This window comes from Saccopteryx bilineata, chromosome 10 (genome assembly GCF_036850765.1).
Source record: "Saccopteryx bilineata isolate mSacBil1 chromosome 10, mSacBil1_pri_phased_curated, whole genome shotgun sequence".
NCBI lineage: Eukaryota > Metazoa > Chordata > Mammalia > Chiroptera > Emballonuridae > Saccopteryx > Saccopteryx bilineata.
The window spans coordinates 60438486-60455931 of NC_089499.1; the positions used below are offsets into that span (position 1 = coordinate 60438486).

The 17446-nt window shown below is 44.6% G+C and overlaps 1 protein-coding gene across 3 annotated transcripts in view; it reads right to left on the reverse strand.

The window, feature by feature from the left end:
* Positions 1-17446, reverse strand: part of ERC2 (ELKS/RAB6-interacting/CAST family member 2) — a 1144388-nt gene that overhangs the window by 218839 nt on the left and 908103 nt on the right. For 2 of the 3 annotated variants that reach the window (XM_066245243.1, XM_066245245.1), the window contains 2 exons: positions 10819-10966; positions 9223-9351 (listed from right to left, as the gene is read on the reverse strand). In XM_066245243.1, coding sequence (XP_066101340.1) covers positions 9223-9351; positions 10819-10966 — 277 coding nt within the window. The remainder of the gene's footprint in view (positions 1-9222; positions 9352-10818; positions 10967-17446) is intronic. The other variant, XM_066245244.1, reaches the window with a different exon arrangement.

A 17446-nucleotide genomic window follows, 5' to 3' on the forward strand; every position in this document is an offset into this window, starting at 1 on the left:
TTATGCTAATATGTGTTGGAGGAGGGGGTTTCACACTAAAAAGTTTTAAGAAGAAGGAGAAGGAGGAAGAAGGAGGCCGTAATTTTGCAGAGTTGTGCAAACAGAGAAGGAAGAAGCAACCAGGATGGCAGGGTGCTGAAGGAGAAGCCAGTTTGTGCAGGGAGTAAGAAGCCATGTTGGCAGATGGGGAAACAGAGATGACTTAGACTGGTGGGGCCTTTGATTCTAGGAAAAACTGGAAAAGATTCTCCTGGTTGTGGAACCAGAGAATGTGTGAGTGGGTTTTGGTGCCCCGTGTGTTTGTTTTTACTCACTGGCCAATTGTGAGGCTAGAAAAAAGGAATGGCCCACCATTTTTCAGCTCTGCTGTTTCTTTTCCGTCTGTCCGAATCTAATGGGAACCTGCACCTGCCTGGCAGCGACGGGCCGCAGCTGCTGACCTTACAATGAGAAAGGAGGATGAAAAAAGGTCTTTTTGTTAACTTATTACTTGAAAAAGCCAGAGAGAGAGAGACAGAGCAAGACACGAAGAGAGAATTGCGAAGCAAGAGTGGGCACACTGGGTTGGCAACAATGCTGATTAGTGACGAAATCAGTATGACTTAAACACAGTTACTGAACAGACACTTTGAAGGGAAAGGGAGGGGAGAAAAGCACACTTTCCTTTCATTTGGAAATTCAGCATCAGGAAGACACAAAGGCAGGAAGTCAGATTTTTTTCAATTCATTTGAAATGATAAGGTGAAGACAGCTTGAAAAGACTTTTAATTATATGATGAGAGGAAGAAAAGGAGAAAGAGAAAGAAAGGGACCAGGAGAAACCTGCTTTTATATGTTAAATGATGAAGAAGAAAATGGAAAACTAAAGGGAAAAATGGCTTTCGAGCAGATATCTTGAGGATGAAATACAAAGGCTGCAAGAGGCACTGCTGGAAAACAGGAAATGTAGTCACTTGGGCAAGCCCCACCCCTTCTCCCCACAGCAGTGCACTCTGCCTGGTGATGCAGGGAGAGGTAAGTCTCTCTCCCCAGCCAGGTCATGGCAGGAGCCGGCAGGGTCCTGGGGAGGGTTTGGGAGTGGTGCTCAGGGTCACAGAATAAAGCCTTCCTTTTACACCACTTTTTAGCTTCAATCTCTTGGGGGCTATGACCTAACCCAGGTATGGCACCAACCAGGGGGCATCTGCTGGGCAAGGGCATGGCAGAGCTTTGGTGTGAGACCAAAGATGCCCCTCACTGGCTGGGGCATCTTTACCCACTTCCCAGACCTTAGTTTTCTTATCTCTGAAGAGGGATTAATAAGATGTGGCTTTCAGAGCTGAGAACAGAGATAATCTATTTAAAGTCCATACCTGTGGTCAGGTATACTGTTAAGAGTTCAAAAATTGTTCTTTCCTGCCACTCTAAAATGTGGAGAGCAAGAACACTGGGCCCATTATACCCACACTTGTCCTGGTGAAGCGATGTCCCGCTAAGACCCTTGCAACCTAACCCAGGCAGCAGGGGTCCCTGTCTTCCCAAAGCAGACTGCTCTGGTGGCAGACATCTTGGAGCTTTCCCCTAGACACACCCTCTGCTTTGGTGGTGGACCCGAATGTTCTTGGAGGCGGTCACGAACAGGTTAAAGTTGAGGGGGTTTCAAACATGTCTAATCCAATAAGAGGCTCGGTAGAACATGCGTTATCACTTAAAGAATAAATGTTTAAAAATAGAGCACAGATGTGATATTTGAATAAAAAAAAGAGAGAGAGAAAGTGCATGAGAGATGGTCTTGGCACGTGCATACTCCTCTCTGCTTCGGTCGCCCTCCACTAAGCCCGCGACTCAGGAGTTCTCTGCCAGCTGCTGGCATCTGCACAGAGCTCCCAGTGGCCAGCAGAGTCGGCACGCACCCTGTGACTTAAAAGTCAGACCCCTCTTTCCTTGTCCGTGTTTCTAAAAGTGCGAACATACAATAGTAAAATTGGTCTTTCCGAGGTTTTCACTTAAAAAGATAATATTTGAAAAGTAAAGAATAAGTTCTTCTGAAACTAGCCCTATTTATACTAGGGCTCCTGAAAACTGGAGAGAAAGTATTATGGTTGAATAGGCATTTGTCCCAAAAGATAGGCTATGGATTGGCAATCAAAAAATTACTAAGAATACCCACTTCTGTAGGATGCATCCCCTGAGCCCCGGAGAACGCAAAGATTTTTGACTGTCGGTTACAGCTCTGCATCCCCAAACTGCAGCGCTCCCTGCTACCTGTTTCGAGAGCTGTCTTCTACTGGTAGTGGACACAATAAAAACTTGAGGTTCAAGAATAAACTCAATACCTCTTTCTATAGTCCAAGAGTGCCCAACACAGTCCCACCAAAGTCTCCCCACAAATGTTTAAAAAAGAAGGAAAGTAGTTTTTAAAGCACAGCTTTGTTCAAATGAAAGATTTGGAAGGTGGTCCATGAAAGCCAGTTTGATGCTTTGGGAAGATACAATCCTACAGAGATTTGAGAAACATGGAATCACAGAGAAAATACTTTGCCCCCATGATCTTTGAGTATTTTTGTTGTGTGTGTAGCAACTGGCCAATTGAATGGATTCCCTGAGTAGGGGGCTGGGACACCAGCAGCCTAGAGTAAGGAATGTCTCCAGGCTAAGAGAGCAGACAAGTGTCCTGACCAATTTCTTGGGCACTAAGAGGAAACTGTTTTCAGTAGCACAAAGCAGTTTTACCTCCATGAGAATGCCCTGCCCTTGGCCTGCAGAGAAGAGATGTATTTCTTTTTATAAAGGGGGTTCTCTACAACATACTTAGTAAATATACTTTGCATTGAAGTCAGTGATAAATAGAGATGTGGCTAGATTCTACCAGTGGGACATGAAAAGCTTAACCCAAAGTGAGTCTGCAGTGAAAACCAATGCATTTGCATTTCAGCAATTCGATCTGGGGCAAGTCTGCAATGCATTACAATGCTGGGATCAAATCAAGCTTTTCTGGAGCTCATCCAACCACAACAAGAGGCTATGGGAACCCTATTGCATGGAGTTCCTCCACTGCTGTTTAATTGTGCTCACCTCCTGAACCATAAAGGGTAATTCAGAATCCTCTGCATACAATGCAATGGACCTATAAATAGGAAGCACACCCTACTGTGACCTCAAGTAGAGGGTGAAGACATGCTTGACCAACCTTCCCATTCAGGGTCTTCCCACTTCCCCTGACAGGATGGTTCTACGTCTGCCAAGATCCAGCATTGACTAGGATTGCATCCTTAACAGCCAGCTCTCCTGAACACTATCAGGATCAGCTCTGCTTTCTCCCATCTTTGGCCATACCTGTCTGGATAATTTTTGGAGACAGTCCTATGACCTTCTGGACAATACAGCAAATGAGGAGATGCTCCCCAAACAGAGGACACCATGTGGACCTGGCAAGCCTCCAGAATGTAGAGCTGGACTAGGATTCTTCACCTCTGCCAACTCTGGGGGAAACAGAGAACCAGTGGGCTAGTCTCCTGCTCTTAACACTTTTCTGCTACCAACTGACCAGTGTGTTTCCTGGTGCCAAGGGCAATGCCAGGAACTGGCAGGAAAGAAAAAAGAAAACCAAGTACAATTTATCTCTGATCACAGAAGTTTTCTAACCAGTTCTGAGAAATAAGCTGGTTCTAATTTGAACTAAACAATAGTGTCTGGCCCTCATTTTAAAAAGGCATTTTCATCAAGGATGTGCACATCACTACTTCAACACACAGGGAAGCATTTGGGAATAAGGCTTAGGGGGCAAGCTTTAGTTTTAAGCTTTCTTCAAAACGCCTTCAGCAGCAGGAAAATTCAGAGATTTCAGAATTAATTATTTTGATGTCAGTCCTTTCTTCAAGAATGGTGAAAGAGTTGGAAGAATGGGATCCAAGACCCAAAAGAAGGAAAGATGATAATTTTAAATAATATTTCTAGAACCACTCTCCCTAGAAAAAGAATAAAAACAAACAAACAAAGAAACTTAACTCATTGAGACCCTCTCCCATTCTGCAAATATCTGGAAGCCAGATTCTGTAAGAAAAGGGGAGAGTAAAAAAGTACCAGAGGTGGATGCTTGCACAGAAATAGAATTGGGAAGAACACAAAAGTTGGATACGCTCACCTGTCTACTACCAAACTATGACTAATCGTTTATCTTTCTTTATGCAACATGTAACAGAAAGCTAATCTGCATGGCTCTCTCAGCTCCACACCATGCTCAGCCTGCAGCCCCCCTCTGCGCCGACACCTGGGAGGATCATGAAGATTCCGTTGTTGTTAAGCAGAGTTGGAATTTCTAAACTCATTTCATATCACCTTCTCTGGCTCTGCAGACCGATGTTTAACAGGAGTTTAGGTCCTGTAGGCAAACTGATTTGTGAGATATTCAGTTTTCAGGGATAAAATCAAAGGGCTCCCTTCATAGAACGCAATCTCTGCTGTATCTGAAAACTCAGTGGCATCTTAGTTCAGAAGGACTGTCCCCCCAAAAACTTAGATGGGATTTGAACTAGAATATGATGAAAACATTCAGAGAAAAGGTACAAAATGGTCATGATTGAGAACAATCTAAGCATGCGAAAGTCGTTTCCATCTCGTGTCTCGTAGCATGGCAAAAGCGCCGTGCCCTCCTGCGTTCCTGTCATTTGGCACACGGGTCTCCCCTCTCCTATGGATGCCTGTAGGTGGTGGTGTCTGCCCAGAATATTAGGGTAAGGAGAATTACGAGGCTGACTCTTGTTTACCTCTGGTTTAAAATATCAATCGATCAATGATGTCTCTTGTTTTAAATAAGCTGCCCTGGAAGTTCACTCAATCATTCATGTATACATTTAACACCTAACTGCTGACTGCCCACTATGTGTGAGCCACTGTGCCAGGCCTGAGGCCACAGTCTCAGTCCTCATGAGGCTCCTAAACTAGCAGGGCAGGGAGTTACCATTTAAATAATCACAAAACCAAGTGCAACATTACACCAGTTCCAGCATCATTCAGTGATGCGTGCATGCTACAGGAGTACCGAATGGGGGATTGGACCCACCTGAGAACGTCCCGGAAGGCTCCCCTGAAAAACTGGTGTTGAGCTGAGACTGGAAGGATGAGGGGCATTAATTAGGTGAGGGACAGAAAGAAATGTGTCCCAGGCAGAGGGAATCACATGTACAAATAGAAAGCCATTGGGCTGAATTTGTCTTTATTCCCAAGGTGAGCCAGGGAAGGTTTTTCCAAAGTGAGGGGTAGAGGGTCATGAGTATCATACAATTTATCTTGAGAAAAGATCATATTTCTGCCCACTGAGGTTTGAGAACCTCTGGCTTGTCTTGCAGGCTGGTTGCATTTCTCCAAGGCACAGAGAAGGCCAATGTCATGGTGGTGGCCACGGTTGTCCACCTGCCTGCCTCCTTACAGTAAGCGGAGTGCAGGAGTTTGGACTCACTCCCATGGTATGTTGTTGAGACTGCCAGGAAGTCAGGGAGGGCAGTTTGATCGAGGGCCCTGTTCCTACTCTATTCCAAAATCTCATCAGCCATGATGAGAAAATTTGTGGCTCCAGTGAGAGCAGCAATGCTTTTCTTAAATGCAAACTACGCTCTGGGCTTCCTTGGAGGCCGGGGCCAGGGCATTTGGAGAGCAGGCTCAGTTGGGGAGTGTTAAACAGGGTGCTCTGAGTGGTACCCAAGGAAGAGCTCCCTGTCTTAAGGCTGCACGGCTGGTAGTGTTTTGCCTCCTAATTTAGAAATTTTCGGCTCCAAAATGTATCACTCTTAGAAGACTCTGCACTGGCTGTCCCCTCTGCCAGAACACTCTTCCAGAAATGCACAGGGCTCACTGGCTCACCCCTTCCAAGCCTTCGTCCAGACATCTCCTTCCCCACGAGGCCTGCCCTGTCTACCCTCTTTCCGTGTCACCAGCCATCCATCCTATTCTGGCACTCCCGTTCTCCCTTATACTGGTCCATACTTTTTCTAACATATAATCTACTTGTTAATTATGTTCATTATTTATTGCTTTACCCCCCCACACACACACACAATTAAAAAGTAAACTACACAAGAAAGGGGAATTTATCTACTTTGTCACTGATGTATTCCAGAAATACCTAGCATTCTAACACAGAGAAAGCATTCAATGAATAGCTATTAAGTTGAAGCCCAATGTGGCCCTCAGTCTTGCCCCACCTCTTCTCATCCTGGGGCCACTGGTCAGCTTGGGAGCCACAGGCTGACACACTGGAACTGGGCTCCTCTGAGGACATTAGTGAGGGATCCTTCCCTGGCTCACAGGGTAGCTTTAGGGAGGCAGGGTTTAGCCCTGCAGAGAGCAGTGTCAGCCCTCCTGACAGCAGTGAGGTGCAGCCCTGCACCGCCAGGTGTGAGAGGTAGGTTGGTAGTTGAGTCCTCTGGTCTTCAGAGCCTTGGTTTGATCAACCTCAGAGTGAGGATGATGCTTTTTTCATTTGGGGAAGGTAAAATACCTGTGGGGATGAGTCCCCGTGCCTCGCAGAGAGCCTGGCATGTCGCAGGTATGCAACCTGCTGGTTGATTTTGAGGAAAATCTAATACCTGAAAACTAACATATACATAAAGCACTTGGCATAGAGTCTGGCATGTGGGAATCATCCACACAGGAACTATTTACTGAGTGCCTTCTATGTGTCTGCAAAGTGCAATAACTATGGGGATTGCTGAATGAGCTACCCATGTGCAGTCACTGGGAATGCAATGGCAGTGGAGAGACCTTCTGCATGAGAAGGGACAGGCTCAAAAGGCAGTCTGCAGACGGTGGCATCTGTCATGACCCAGTCTGCCCCAGCATCCCTGCAGAGTCTGACGGATGAGTACCCAGACCCATGGCCTTCCTCTCCCATTGGTCTAGGGGCCTAAAACAGCACTGCTCTCACAAGTCGTCATGCAGATGATGAAGTCTGGGACCTGCCTTCCCAGATGTCCTCTCTTACTGACGTCTATGTGGGCTGGATATACAAACTAAGCAAATTCAATAATAAGCATATTCAGTGCAGGCTGGGAACTGAGGTCTAGAGTTCCTAACATGTCTGTTCACTGCTCCCCAAGTACTTGGGTTGTAGGGTAGGGAGGACATCTGTCTGCTTGTTCTTCCACAGTTCAACAGTATGTTCTCCGAACTATGTTCAACGAGATGTGACTCCCAGGCATGTAAAAAGCAGCAACGATGAAATCAAAATCAAACTGTTTCTGAGGATTGGTAGTGATAAAATCAATTATTATCAGTAGTAGTAGCAACAGGACCTCACATCCATTTAGCATCTATTAGGTGCTAGTCATCCACAAAACACCTTTTTTTTTTTTAAAGCCAGAGGAAGGGAGATAGAGAGACAGATTCTCAAATGCACCCCGACCAGGATTCACCCAGCAACCCCATCTGGGGTCCATGCTCGAATACTGAGCTATCCTCAGTGCCTGGGCTGATGCTTGAATCCACTGAGCCCACTGGCTGAGAAGAGAGAGAGAAGGGAGGGAGGGAGGGAGAGAGGGAGGGAGGAAGAGAGGGAGGGAGAGAGGGGAAGAGAAGCAGACGGTCGCTTCCCATGTGTGCTCTGACTGGGGATTGAATCTGAGACATCTGCATGCTGGCCTAATGCTCTATTCACTGAGCCAACTGGCCAGGGCCACAAAACACTTTTATATACATCTAACAATAACCCATTGAATGAGGTTATTAGTAAAATTTACAGATAAGAAAACTGAGGTTCCAGGTGGTTCAGTATCTTGCCATGACTGGTCAGCTAACAAGTCCTAGAAATGAGATTCTCCCGACGCAATCCAACTCCAGGTTGTGTTGGACACATCCATTTATGTGGATCTGCAAAACCATGTATGGTCGTGTGGCAAAGGGTCTCCTCGTTCATCATGGTGTGTCCAGCTGTGAAGACTGAGCAAGGTACCCAACCTCTCTGGACCTTGGGTTCCTTCTCTATAAGAGCATCAGTCCTTCAGCTGTGCTGTGAGTCCATGAGTTTATGTATGTAAAGCTCACAGACTCATGTCTGTCAGCACATGGCAAGAGCCAAAAAAGTATTAGTAATTACTGATGTGATTGAATAGCCCAAGTCTGAGAGCTCCAGGCAGACCCACTCTTTATGAATAACTGCAAAACATTCTTAAATAGGGATTTTGACATCTAAAGTTAAAGTTTACAAAGATAAGGGAACCTCACTCTTTCTGGAATCTTCTTCTGCTTGTCACTCTGAATTCCTTCCTGAACCTGGTGGAGCACGTGTGGCCTCAGGGGGGCTACCCCAAACCCAAACTCTAGTGCTTACAAGCTGTGAGTCAAGGGCTGGTCATTCTACACTCTGAGCCTCAGTTATGCCCCTAGAAAAGGGAGGTAATCCTGGTGCCCACCACACAGGGCCCCTGTGAGGACTGGGGGACCTACTCCTCTGGACACTGGATGCACATTCTGGCATAGAGTAAACACTCAATAAAAAGAGGGGGTTTTTATAAACAAATGAATCGCTATTCTTAGACTCATTATCACTTATGAGAAGAATACATGAATGGATGTGCTTTCTCTCGCTCTGCGGAGGGTAGGGTGTAGGGAAGGATTCAAGTCTGAATCAGTGAAGAGCCGGCCTCCTCCTTTGCTGCCTCTTTCCCACAACAGCCCTTTAGACCTGCTTCAGCCCCAGCAGCAGCCTAATTCTGCATGGCTGGGGTTTCCCAAATGTGCCCCATGATACCCAAAACCAAGCCTGTCGTGAATAATGAAGGCTTTGTGCAGTTTCCCAGGAGCAAATTGAAGGGCTACACTCAATCCTTCCTGGAATCCAGGAGTGCATTTTCATGATACTGAAGAGGAAAAAAAGCAGCCTTAAAAAAATTCCTTATTGGGGAAAGTACAGGGACATTGGGGAGCAAAGTTATCTAAGAGACCGAAAGAAAATATAACCAAATCTGTCCGACAGAAACGCCTCGGGCAGCCTTGGCTCCACAGGAAGGCCAGGCCATTTCAGAGGAGCTGGCCCTGGAGGGTGGCCACCAAGTCTGGAACCCTTGGAAAATGTATAATAAATGAAATTATATTACAAATGAAAATATAATGTTATCATTCTGGTCTCAGACTTTATGGCTACCAACTCCTGGAAATCATCAGAAGAGGTGAAGGTCAAGACAGGATGTAGTTCTTAGGCACCCCCACCCCCCTTGATGGGGGCAGGTGTCTCCTTATTAGCTGACTGACCTGAGACCTTTGGATCATGTATGCATCGTAGCTGGACCCGTGGTACTTGGCCGTAATATCTGGGCTGTAGCAAGCATCACAAGTGCATGGTATATTCGAGCTCAGGGGCTGTTTCCTAGGTCTACAAACCTGTGGGAGAAAGCTACAATGGTTAGGTGCAGGAGGGGGGGCGCAGGGCGCACAGGGAAGGAAGTAGGAGAACTTAAAGGAGGCTCATCTTGACTTTCTATGGCCAAGTGGGCAAAAACCCAGTGTAGAAGATGCACAGCCCCAAACAAAGAGGTCAGATGGAAGCGGCCCCGACCCCCGGGGCCAGCACTAGCAAGGCATGCTGCTCTGTGGAATGACCCGATGCCGGGCACTAACTGGGGCCCTCCCTCTGCAGAAGAAGCTGCCCAGGCATGTTGGTAGTCTCTCTCGTTCAGCAAGGCAGCCCCATGAGAAATGGACTCCGGTTCAGGGCCAAAGGATGCTTTTTCCTTCCTGAGGAGGGAGGGTTAGCCCAATTGTAAGAAGAAGGGGCTGATCCCTTTGGGCTTCTCTCCTACTCACCTTGCACCTCCCCTTGTGCTCAGCCCAGATCAGCCCAGCAGGCAAAGATCCAGTCCTGGGGCTGAAGTCAATGTGGACACACTCCATGTGGTGCCATGTGGCATTCAGAAAGTTTCAGAGCCACTGTGGCCCGAGCTAAGATGTGGCAGCCACCTTGTGAGACCGCAGACCATTGTACCATCATATTTGCTGGGTTTCACAATGGAACTAGAATCTGAGTGAATATCTTTAACCATTGCTTCCAAAAGCCCTCAAGTTATATAAAGAGGAGAAATAATATCTGAAGATGTTAGGGATGATTTTGCAATATGCTTCAGGTACAATTCTTTCCAATTAAGCCACTTTCAGAAAATCTTCTAACACTTTCTGCACAAATTAATTAGGACTTTATCCCTCCTTCCTTTTCCCTTAGAAGAAATACAGTGGCCTAACAAGAAGAAAAACAAAACAAAACAGGATAATGGGGTAAATAGGTGATTAAAAAATATTTGAATAAATAAAAGCCAGGGAGGTCTCCAAGCACAGTCTGGCAGTGCCAGGGCTGGGGGATGGTCCGTGGCTGAAAGGTCTGGAGGAAATAGTTAAAGAGCCAAAGCTGGCAGTATGGTGAGGAAGAAACATAAAGGAATGGATGAGGGGAGTTATTTATAGGGCCCAGAGAGCGAGCAGGACAGAAGGCAACGGGTCCAACGGGAGAGGCGTGCCCAGAGTTTAATCCGTGGTCTCTAGGATTTAGTCAGAAATCATACAAAGTCCACTGGAAGGAGGAGAGCTGAGGACTACAGGGGAGATGATGCTAAGACAAAGGGAAGAGAGACAGCGCGGGCTGCAGCCCACACAAGCCCAGGCACATGCACATCCACACAGAAAAGCAGTAAATGGTGTTCCAGTGACAACTCAGGCCAGTTCACGCCTACCTGCTTTTAGCTGCTTGAGCCTGCAGGATGGACACGGACAGGGAGAAATGCAGAGGAGCCGAACCCAGAGAAAGCACCCAAGGACCTGAACCCAGCAAAAACACACCTTCCATGCAGGAGGCCCCACCTGCTGCTTTAACTGGTGCACCAGCCGGTCCTTTTCCCGCTTGAGGGCCATGACTTCCTCCTGCGTCTTCTTCTTTTTGGAGGCAGACAGTTCCAGCAAGGCGATGTTTGCATCTTTTTCACTAATTGCTGCCAGCAGTGCTTCCTGTCTGGTAAAATAAAGATTATTATGATGACTTTTATGAAGTATGAAAATAAAAACACCGCACTAGTCTGTGTTAATAATTGAAATGAGCCATGAAGTATTGTTTCAATAGGAAGGATAATGTTTAACAAACTATAGAAATGATCCCTGAAAGTATAGTCTTAGGATAATGTTTAAGACTAACTATCTCCTTGACTCTCAGAATGGGCAAAGACACACTGTGTCCCCTAAGAGAGGCATCTTTTAGTAGCTTTATAGTAGCTACATCTGAGAAATGAAGGGAGTCAATCTGAACATTCACTTCAAAAAGAACACTTTCACCCATCTACCCATCTATTCATCCACTCATTCATCTATGTGCTCATCCATCCATCCATCTATTCATCCATCTATTCATCCATCCATCCATCCATCCATCCATCCATCCATTCATTGGCCAGGTAAAGTTCTATGTACTCCAAGACAACCCACAAAATTTGGCTATAACTTCAATATCAAGAATATATTATATGTACATAGTTTTGACCGGCAAGATTTCCTTTTGAAGGCAGACACAGATATTTTCTAGGGTTCCCTTTCCATTTTCAATGCAATTAGTGATGCCTGCTTTCCATCCCACCAATGAGTACCCCCTCCTCAGTATTTCTTACCTCAGTAATTACAGCACCATCCACCAAGTAGCCCAGGCCTCAAACTTAAAAGTCATCCTTGATTCCTCTCCTTCCTTCTCCACCCAGAGCCAATCAACAACTTTGGAAGGTTTCACTACAAAATACATCCCTTATCTAAACTTATTGACAGCTAGAGAATGCGTCCCAACTACTAGCATCTACTCACATAATTTACTCACTGGTCTCCATGGCACAAGTAATCGTTAAAAATATTACAAGTCCAGGCCCTGGCCGGTTGGCTCAGTGGTAGAGCGTCGGCCTGGCGTGCGGGGGACCCAGGTTCAATTCCCGGCCAGGGCACACAGGAGAAGCGCCCATTTGCTTCTCCACCCCCCTCCTTCCTCTCTGTCTCTCTCTTTCCCTCCCGCAGCCAAGGCTCCATTGGAGCAAAGATGGCCCGGGCGCTGGGGATGGCTCCTTGGCCTCTGCCCCAGGCGCTAGAGTGGCTCTGGTCGTGGCAGAGTGAGGCCCGGAGGGGCAGAGCATCGCCCCCTGGTGGGCAGAGCGTCGCCCCTGGTGGGCGTGCCGGGTGGATCCCAGTCCGGAGCATGCGGGAGTCTGTCTGTCTCTCCCCGTTTCCAGCTTCAGAAAAATACAAATATATATATATATATATATATATATATATATATATATATATATATATATATATATATATATATATATTACAAGTCCGGATTCCACCATCCTATTGCACAAAAAATCCATTGCATCACTTATTAGACTAAAATCCAGACCCTTGACTGATACCTGCAAGTTGTTACGCCAACTGGCCCCAACCACCTCTGTGAGGTCATCTTTTCCACATCTCCCTCTGCAATCATTAGGCTCCAGCACATTTTGTTCCTGAACTCTTTTCTAGTCCTTGAAAATGTTATACATGTTCTCACCTCATAAGCTTTGTCTCTGCCATTCCCTCCAACAGGGATGGCTTCACCTCATGCAGCTCCTTGTCTTTTAGGTCCTCAAAAAAGCCACCTCAGCTGTTCTCCCGGGCAGTATCTCTTTACCTCACACCTTGGGCCCCAGTTACTGGCCTGTCACATTACACTGGGCTTTTCACAGTCCTCATCACTATTTGAAAGAATCAGATATTTACGGTTTTTCTCTACTTGACACTTCATGACCTTGTGTACCACCAATTCTCCTGTTTTTATAAGATCACACCGATGGTGCCAAAATGTTTGTCTAAGGAACACAGAGGTTCTCTTTATACCTTTCAAAAACTTTGAAGATACCACTGCACAGCTCTTCTCATTTAAAAAAAAAATTATGCTTTAACTCTTGATTATTCTCTGATCACTCAGAAAAGTGTTAAAGTTGCCTTTTCCCATTTTATAGTCCAATTTTCTGGCAACACCTGTTGCAAAGTTTAATCTGGACTTTTCTAAGACCCTTAGTAAGGAGGAAACGGCTCTCCTGGTGTGTTTCATTTAGTCTTCCTTTCCACTAAGAGAAAGAAATCTTATCCTGACCATTTGGGTCACGTCAACAATATTCCAGATAATTGAGAAGACCCTCGAGTCCCAGGAAAGCTACAGTGTTGGATACATTTTTGCACACAACTCCCAGGACTAAAACTTGGTCATCATCCTGTTTTGCCTTTCTTTAATCCCCACCACCAGACCAGACCCGTTTCAGACATTAGGACATTCTGGCTATTATTTGGATCTCATATATTCCCCCTTTCCACTGCAGGGATTTGTATGGACTTTTCTGGGCCCCACTAATGCCAGGCAGTAGAAGCTTCTGACTGAGGCTCAGTCAGATACGTGAGCAGCAGAAATGTCAGGAAATATCTTCACTTTCCAGAAGAAAACCAGTGCAGGCTGGACAACCAACAGCAGTGTTAATATCCAGCTTCACAGAGCCTGTCTCCTTCCAGATAATATCCTGGGACAATAGACAAGCTTGTTATTGACAGTCAATGCATATTTATATGCAAGACCAAGCTGAAGAAGCTTCATGGGCTTCAAATCAGAGAAAACCTACGTGCTATCTCTGGACTAAAACTTAGCTACAACACACCCAAGGTGATTGCAAACATTTTACTTCACTCTGCCCCAAATTAAAATGTCTGAGTGAAATGTTTCAATGGAAACAACCTAAAAAATCATTTTGGGAAAATTGGGAGTGAGTAGTAAATTATACTACTACCTTACAATCCACTCTTTACAGCTACATGTAGCCATGTGAAATGCTGATGAAACAGGACTTAACAATATGTGAAAACAGTTATGTTTGTTGAGAGACAATTCTACACGGGTCTTGTGTTTTTGCACAATTTTACGAGCATAGGCACTATCTTCTTTTCTAACAATTTTTCTAGGACATTTGTATAATAAACAGCCTTGGAAGATAGAAGTAGTATCTCCCTTAGGTCAAAGAATAGTCATGCTTACTGCCTTGGGTAAATATGCCTCCTTCAAGAGCAAAGGGCAGGCATGTTGCTGCCTATTATAAAAGATTTGGGCTCCCTACGCTCAGGGTTGCTATTCTTTAATGTCACCACTATAGGGATAGCTTTTTTTTTTTTTTTTTTTTTTTTGCATATTTCGGAAGCTGGAAACAGGGAGAGACAGTCAGACAGACTCCCACATGCGCCTGACCGGGATCCACCCAGCACGCCCACCATGGGGTGACGCTCTGCCCACCAGGGGGCGATGCTCTGCCCATCCTGGGTGTCGCCATGTTGCGACCAGAGCCACTCTAGCGCCTGGGGCAGAGGTCACAGAGCCATTCCCAGTGCCCGGGCCATCTTTGCTCCAATGGAGCTTTGGCTGCGGGAGGGGAAGAGAGAGACAGAGAGGAAGGCGCGGCGGAGGGGTGGAGAAGCAAATGGGCGCTTCTCCTGTGTGCCCTGGCCGGGAATCGAACCGGGTCCTCTGCACGCTAGGCCGACGCTCTACCGCTGAGCCAACCGGCCAGGGCTAGGGATAGCTTTTTATCTGGCCCATCAGCCTTGCTTTCATAGAACCTGGGGAAAGAAGAATTAGCATATACATGCTGATGCTGCTGTCTGCACATTGAGCAACTAAGTCCTTTGTCTCTGACCTAAAAGTCTCTGGTCATCTGCCTGCATCCATGAAACTGAAGCAGGCTAACCTGTTAGCATGCCACAAGGAACAGCTCAGACCCTTCACAGTTCTCAGCATACAAAGGTATACACAATAAGATGCCAAAACATAAAATTATCTTCCTAGAAAAAATGAAAACAGGAAGGAAATACACCAAACTGCTAATACTCATTATCTCATGGTGGTAGAATAGGTAGGCTAGTTTTTATTATTCTTTCTGCATTATTCTATCCTTCTAAAAAGTATCATAAGAGTAAACACTAAACTGTAAATGGAGCTTTTCAGTCACTAATAAACTACAAGAACTTGCTTCAAGTACTCAGCACAAGTGGAATTTGCTCATTTCCCCAGCCAGGTATTTATGTTCTCCCCACCCCCTCACTCTCTGCACAGGTGGGTGCTCACACGCATCCTTTTCATATACATACACATCTGGTTCAGTCTATATCACCTCCCTCTAGACAACTGCAATAATCTAGCTAGGTTCTCTACGACCACTTTTATAATCCCTATGTCCGATGGCCCCTTTTAAGCCATTTTTCCTCTTTCAGGTAAAATTCAGAATTATTTCCTCTTTCACGTCAAAATTCAGTATTAACAGTTAAAAGTCATCATCATCCTAAAGAATGACCCTTTCTTTTTTTTTTTTTTTTTAAATAATTTTATTTTTTTAATGGGATGACATCAATAAATCAGAATACATATTTTCAAAGATAACAAGACCAGGGTATCTTGTCGTTCAATTATGATGCATACCCGTCACCCAAAGTCAGATTGTCCTCTGTCACCTTCTATCTTGTTTTCTTTGTGCCCCTCCCCCTCCCCCTTTCCCTCTCCCATTCCCCCCTCCCCCCCGTAACCACCACACTCTTATCAATGTCTCTTAGTTTCACTTTTATGTCCCACCTACGTATGGAATAATGTAGTTCCTGGTTTTTTCTGATTTACTTATTTCGCTTCGTATCATGTTATCTAGATCCCACCATTTTGCTGTAAATGTTCCGATGTCATCATTTCTTATGGCTGAGTAGTATTCCATAGTGTATATGTGCCACATCTTCTTTATCCAGTCATCTATTGACAGGCTTTTTGGTTGTTTCCATGTCCTGGCCACTGTGAACAATGCTGCAATAAACATGGGGCTGCATGTGTCTTTACGTATCAATGTTTCTGAGTTTTTGGGGTATATACCCAGTAGAGGGATTGCTGGGTCATAAGGTAGTTCTATTTTCAGTTTTTTGAAAAACCACCATACTTTCTTCCATAATGGTTGTACTACTTTACATTCCCACCAACAGTGTATGAGGGTTCCTTTTTCTCCACAGCCTCTCCAACATTTGCTATTACCTGTCTTGCTAATAATAGCTAATCGAACAGGTGTGAGGTGGGATCTCATTGCTGTTTTGATTTGCATTTCTCTAATAGCTAAAGAAGATGAGCATCTTTTCATATATCTGTTGGCCATTTGTATTTCTTCCTGGGAGAAGTGTCTGTTCATATCCTCTTCCCATTTTTTTATGGGATTGTTTGTTTGTTGTTGAGTTTTATGAGTTCTTTGTATATTTTGGATATTAGGCCCTTATCTGAGCTGTTGTTTGAAAATATCATTTCCCATTTAGTTGGCTTTCTGTTTATTTTGTTATCAGTTTCTCTTGCTGAGCAAAAACTTCTTAGTCTGATGTAGTCCCATTCATTAATTTTTGCCTTCACTTCTCTTGCCATTGGAGTCAAATTCATAAAATGCTCTTTAAAACCCAGGTCCATGAGTTGAGTACCTATGTCTTCTTCTATGTACTTAATTGTTTCAGGTCTTATGTTTAGATCTTTGATCCATTTTGAGTTAATTTTAGTACAGGGGGACAAACTGTAGTCCAGTTTCATTCTTTTGCATGTGGCTTTCCAGTTTTCCCAGCACCATTTATTGAAGAGGCTTTCTTTTCTCCATTGTATGTTGTTGGCCCCTTTATCAAAAATTATTTGACTATATATATGTGGTTTTATTTCTGGACTTTCTATTCTGTTCCATTGGTCTGAGTGTCTATTTTTCTGCCAATACCATGCTGTTTTGATTGTTGTGGCCCTATAATAGAGTTTGAAGTCAGGTATTGTAATGCCCCCAGCTTCATTCTTTTTCTTTAGGATTGCTTTGGCTATTTGGGGTTTTTTATAGTTCCATATAAATCTGATGATTTTTTGCTCTATTTCTCTAAAAAACGTCATTGGAAGTTTGATGGGAATTGCATTGAATTTGTATATTGCTTTGGGTAATATAGCCATCTTGATTATATTTATTCTTCCTAGCCAAGAACAAGGTATATTCTTCCATCTCATTATATCTTTTTCAATTTCCCTTAACAATGGTTTATAGTTTTCATTATATAAGTCCTTTACATTCTTTGTTATGTTTATTCCTAAGTATTTTATTTTTTTTGTTGCAATCGTGAAGGGGATTATTCTTTTGAGTTCCTTCTCAGTTGTTTCATTGTTGGCATATAGAAAGGCTATTGACTTCTGAATGTTAATTTTGTATCTTGCGACCTTACTGTATTGGCTTATTGTTTCTAGTAGTCTTTTTGTGGATTCTTTGGGGTTTTCGATGTATAGGATCATATCATCTGCAAAAATTGATACCTTTACTTCTTCTTTTCCGATATGGATGCCTTTTATTTCTTTGTCTTGTCTGATTGCTGTGGCGAGAACCTCTAGTACCACATTAAATAAGAGTGGAGAGAGTGG